The 6,000-nt window shown below is 40.8% G+C and overlaps 1 protein-coding gene across 1 annotated transcript in view; it reads right to left on the bottom strand.

Annotated features, from left to right (window-relative positions):
* Window positions 1–433: 433 nt before the first annotated feature.
* The window catches only part of LOC111871427, a 112,451-nt gene continuing 106,884 nt past the window's right edge, over window positions 434–6,000 (bottom strand). The window contains exon 4 of the mRNA XM_023864527.2: window positions 434–1,671. Within this exon, the coding sequence (XP_023720295.1) occupies window positions 1,625–1,671 (47 nt within the window). The 3' untranslated portion in view covers window positions 434–1,624. The remainder of the gene's footprint in view (window positions 1,672–6,000) is intronic.

The following is a 6,000-nucleotide window of genomic DNA, read 5'->3' as shown; positions in this document are numbered from 1 at the left end:
ATCTTGAAGTCACGTACTTATGATAATTTTCAACATAAGCTAACTTAATGACCATTCCTCTGATATTCAGGGATTATCTCAGTTTATTTGCATGAGAGCTGGTAGTTAGACTCTTTGGAATGAGCTCTCTTCATGTCTTCATTTCAGTATCGACTCTTATGACAGCCAAAACCTACAATATATAACACATACACCGTCTTAAGTGCAAAAATTTATTGTAGTTCTTTGTCTTCACTCTACTACACTACATGTTTCGGCAGTAACTGGCCATCATCAGATGTACTTCTCTGACGTAGCTGTTACACTGCACATAGTTTAAAATTTAAAAACGCCAGCTTTCTCAGTTGTTCATTTCTGCGTTGCTAATCAGTCCCGATATATCAGAATCCCCTTGCTGATTTTGTCAGATTGAAATTTAAATTGTAATTTAAAAAAAAAACAAACAAAAATTCAAGATCAAATTGACGAGTGTAAATTAAAAAAAGATTTTAAACATATCTGAGATATTTTAAACTTTGAAGCAAGAGAGTGCTACGCATCTATCCTTAAAGATACGATGTAAATTAAAGCTCCATGAAATGCTGCAGATATTCTACCGACTGTAAACACTTGGCTGAGTTAGAAACTGAGATCACTGGAGTAGATTAATAGAAAAGCTTTACATAACTGAATAAAAATGTGGTACTTCCAAGAAAACCCTTTTCTCAGTGAACAGTGTGTTCTCCATTCTTGTACATTTCAACTTGCGACAGTACAGAGTTTATGGAAAAATTATCTTTTTAAGGACCTGGATTTGTCATTGCTCTATGTTTACGAAAGTAATATGTCATACTTGAACTTGCCCATTATGTAAGCTTTAGAAGTTGCATCTGTTTCTGTCTTCAGGCAACAATAATCTGAGGTAACCAAAGTGTTGGTAATTCTATCACTAGAGATCCCCTGCAGACCAACATAGAAGCAATCCCCAAAAGCGGGGTGCGGAAAATATCTAGATTGGTGATTCTCATTTGTCTACAGCTTGTGTCCCACTCGTCTCTCCGCCAAGAAACTACTGTCCCACCTGAACAAGAACACGGCTTCCTTTTTGGCAAGAAATGTTCTTATACGTGGAGGTGCATTGTAGTGTAATATTAAACCACTCAAAAAAGTTCTCGAGAACTTCACGATTGTAAGAATTTAAAAAAATATTTTGTGGTTAAAATTATATAATAACACAACATACAATAATTTCGTGTTTTCTTACTTGAGTATTTTCAAAATATTTTACATGAAAATATTCCATAACAGAGGGAAAGGGAGAGGCTTTAATATAACTGAAATTTGCACTTGAAATATGTCTTATTTTCGAGACCTCGTGCCCATCCACTCAAGCCGACCGTCACGTCCCACCAGTCCGATGTGATGAGAAACACTGATCTAGAGGATGGATAAAGTCCAAGATATTTAAAGCAACTTGCACTCGTTCAGCCTACTAACTCAGAGGTGAACAACGACAGTTCTCTCACATCATGGGAGCAATGGGGCTAAACACTTTGGGTCACCAGCAGGTTATGAAGGCCGAGATGCACTGGAGCTGGTAACTTCACCGCAGAAGGATGAATAGAGATCCCACGATCAGCATTATTCAGCAGGAGTCAACGTGACTATTGGACAGGGGAACTTCGATGTCCACTGGAACACAATCAAAGAATTAAATATTACCAGGGCAAAAACACGAAAATATTCATATGAATTCGCAAATGATTCTTTGGTATTATGTATCAGCAATAATTGGCTGATGAATAACTAGGAATTTATATACGTTTAATTATTATCAGGTCAGTTTATATTAGACATCACTGCATTTTCTAAATGAACATTTCTGTCGTCTATCCAACACGCCGTCAACTCTACGGGTTCTACATCCTTTTGTAACATGAATCTTTGAAATGAAACCTTGAATTTTAATACACTGTTTCAATGTATGTCATTTTATATTTAAAGATCGTATGAAAAAATAGAAACTTGTTTCAAAATTAATTATATTAAAAAAATGACGAAACAAATCATAAAAAGTATGAGTTTAAATTAATTTTAAACATTTGTATTTAAATTGAGTACATTGTTACAATAGGCAAAGATGCTGATTACAACAGTGCACGACTCAACACAAAAATGCAGAAATGGTAATTTATACTAATCGTAACTGAACTGACATTTCGTGAGATTAAATAGCACAGAATTTTGAACGAAATCAGTCATCAATTTTGACTTTTTGATATTGTAGCGTATTGGCTCTATGCAAGAACTGTTGAGCCATAAAGACCTCGGGGCACGCGCGCAACTGGAGAGTTGCGGATTGAATCGGCTTGTTGCTAGGTGACAGCTCTGTGAACGCTTGGATTGAGCAGCAGTGAGTGGGAGTCACGTAACTTCTGCGATCCGGAAGTGACGTTACACCCCCTCGCCGAGCCCGTTGCTATGCAGTGGTAAACACTCCTTCCATTCTATGCTGAAGTCTAGCAACCGTGAAGCAATCTGCGATTTCCGCCTCTCCGATTGAGGGTTTATAAGAGAACTGGAATACCTAAGAAGTCAGTATTCGACAGACCAGATGTCAGTATTTGAGAGTATTTGTGAGTGTTTGAGTGTGTTTAAGTAAGAACAACGGGAAGTTCGTAGAAGACCTGTGAAGATTTAAAGTGTGATTGAAGACCTTAATTATGTGCAATATTTTGAGTGATGTGAAGCGCTAATTTCTGTTTTGAGATACGTACCCGCAGAGGACAAGTGTGTGCGTGTAACAGTGGATTATGAAGTGTGTAAATCAGCGATAGGCTCTAATTTGAGTGTCGTTAAGAGAGTGTGTAACCAAGTGGTTAATAAACCGAATGGCATCTTCAGTAGCCAAAATCTTACAATATTTTAAGCCACGTAAAAGGCGCTTTTACATAAGATTATAAATGAGCTATTCGATGTGTTTCAGAGGTTTTGTTGCAATTCAGTATTTTGCGCTACTGCTGTTGCTATAGTTATTCTGGTATATCTGCTCAAGGCAAGAACTGTGATGCAATCGTAGAGACAGGCGTTACTGAGTACCGGCTTCGAAAAACAAACATGATTCCACGACAAATGTTGGATACAACATTTATTTGAACTGTGTTTCTATGCGGTGAGTGCCGCTTTGTTATAAGCCAGTCAATTCTAGAGACAGTTAATTAGTGGAGTTCAGTGTGTTGGTTCGTCAGTGAGCCAGGTAGTTGGAGGACTGCTGAAGTACAAAACTGGAAGCTGAGGCCGGGGAACGTTCGGGAATCCAAAGAAACGGGAACGCCCGACGTTGAAAGCAGCTACCAAGCAACGGCTAGGGAAGATTGAGAAGACTTAATGTGCTTTGTAGTTAGAGTGTGCGAGTCAGTCAGATTGCTGTAGTTATTTTTGGTTATGTTCTTTAGTGTCCCGTAAGTCAATCGCCAATCTAAAACCCGTCTGTAGTCAATAAATCACTTGACACTATGATTCAACATGGAGTATTTTGCTACATTTCACACTGGCTACATGTAAGCTTAATAAAATATGAAGAACGCCACTGACACTTTTGTATACTACATGTGGACTGAGCCGCTCCTCCTCTTCGAAGACAACCACGCTCTGCTACCAATTGTTGAGCCGGTCCACCTCTTCGAAGACGGCCGGAGCTCACAATCGACTGTTTGTCGCGTGGTGTTCCAATGCCTCCCCAATGTGGAAGGGGATCTCAAGGGAGGAACCGAGAGGGTTAGCTGGCATAGGCGTTAGGCAGTACAAGTAATCAGGCAGAGTACACAGAAAGCATAACAATCCAGCTGGTTTTTCAATAACATAAAATATATTGCAACATAAGTGTAGAAATGTAAATCGTACAAATATGATAAGGAAAATATTACAGCTTCGCCTGAAGGGCTGGTAGAAATATCAAATAAACATCAGTCAAGAATGAATCAGAATTGGCACGCAGTTAAAGTAACGGTTGCGACCTCTTAGGTTCACTGACCTGGGCTGATCAATGGCCTTGAAAGTACATGGTTTAAACTGTCGCAATAACCTGATTGCAAAAGATGAAACTCGATCATAATGTTCTGACTACACCGATGTTCAAAATAATACTTAAAACAGAGCTGAAAGAAACAAAACAGTCAATCCTAGCAAAGTGCCCCTGCCGCATTGCGGCAATCATTGACCAATCGTAAGTCACGTAACTCCTGGCACTTTCACTAATACAGGGCAGTTCCAAAACACATCGCCCAACTTACTCAGTAAGTACTTACTTGATAAAATATATTACAAGCCAGGAAAAATAATAAATAAATAAATAAATAAACTCCCGAGCCAGCCAGCCCACGCCGGCTCGACAGGGCTTTCTCTCTCTTCCTGTAGTAGTTAATGTGCCGAAACAGAATTTCTACGCAACATGCGTAATCCAAACCAAACTGAATTTCGGACGCCCAAAACCGACCTTCTCGGTCGAAGACGAAGAGGAAAAAGCCACAGACCAACTTGTCTGTAAACGTAGCTTGTGTCGGGACAAGAGGGAAGGGGAAACACGTGACCTCTGGTAGCAAAGAACTTTATGGGAAAAGGATCGGCTCCGCGTCGTAGCGTACGTAGTTGCCAGAGAGAGACGGTAAATCCAAGGATCCTACACAGAAAGAACCGTGACACGGTTCAGGACTACAATTATTGCAGTCTTGTTTATCCGCTTCAGCACCAAGAGATCCGCATTTCCCGAGAGCACGGCTGTGCGAGCAACCGAAAACAGTTTTCTTCTCATAGCTTTCGGATTATTCTTTCTGGCTACTTTCTGTGACAAATTCCGTAAGGTAAACAATAGTGATAAGGAATTACTGTACATTGTTTTGCATCCATACTTCACGACGTTACAGGAGACGTGGATTTACTTGTAGAGGCATTCCTTCCCCACGTTAGAGGGGAATGTTGCGGATCTCAGAAACGTACAGGAGTTAGTAGCAGATATTGCTATAGTTTACTGCTAATGCTGGTAAAAAGACCTCTCGAAGTTGCCTCGAAGTGAGCATGTCACACCACTGACTGTCCTCTTTACTTAACACATCATCTGGTGTGTTGGGCATGTCACACCACTGACTGCTTCCGTTACTGAACCCATCATCTGGTGTGTTCGGCATGTCACACCACTGACTCTCCCCGTTACTGAACCCATCATCTGGTGTGTTGAGCATGTAACACCACTGTCCCCGTTACTGAACCCATCATATGGTGTGTTGGGCATGTAACACCACTGACTATCCTCGTTACTGAACTCATCATCTTTTGTGTTGGGCATGTCCTGTCACTGACTGTCCCCGTTACTGAACCCATCATCTGGTGTATTGGGCTTGCCATATTTAGACCGAAGAGGAATGAAGTGGCAGGATGTTTTAGAACAGAGCCTAATGAGGAGCTTCACCGATTATAATTAGAATGATCAAGTTAAATTGGATGTGATAGGCAGGTCATTTTGCAAGAATGGGAAGATAAATACTTACAGGATTTTGGTTGTAAAGCCATAAGAAAAAGACAGCACTAGGCAGACCGAAACTTAGGTGGGTAGACAATATTAAAATGGATCTTAGAGAGCTGATATTGGATGGTGCGGACTGGATTTATGTGGTTCAGGAGAGGGAGGGCTCTTGTGAACACGATAATGAACATTTGGGTTCCATAAATCTTTGGGAAATGCTTCATTATTTGCACAACAGGTGGCTTGTCAAGGAGGGCTCAGATCCATGAGCGAGTGAGTTAGTTATTTAGGCATGTCACGTTCTGCACTGTACCTCTCACGGAACCCATTCTTTCGTGTATGAGGCATGTCATATACATCACTGTGCCTGTTACTGAGCACGCGCCATGGTGCATTGGGCATGCCATATCCTGCACTGTACCTGTCACTGAACTCGTCCGCTGGTGTTCTAGGCACCGCGCCTGCTACTCAACTCACCTTCTGACATGATTAGCATCTCACTT

Source organism: Cryptotermes secundus, unplaced genomic scaffold (assembly GCF_002891405.2).
Source record: "Cryptotermes secundus unplaced genomic scaffold, Csec_1.0 scaffold269, whole genome shotgun sequence".
In the NCBI taxonomy this organism is placed as follows: domain Eukaryota; kingdom Metazoa; phylum Arthropoda; class Insecta; order Blattodea; family Kalotermitidae; genus Cryptotermes; species Cryptotermes secundus.
Note: the sequence above shows the minus strand (reverse complement) of the source record. Positions and strands in the feature narration are given on the sequence as shown.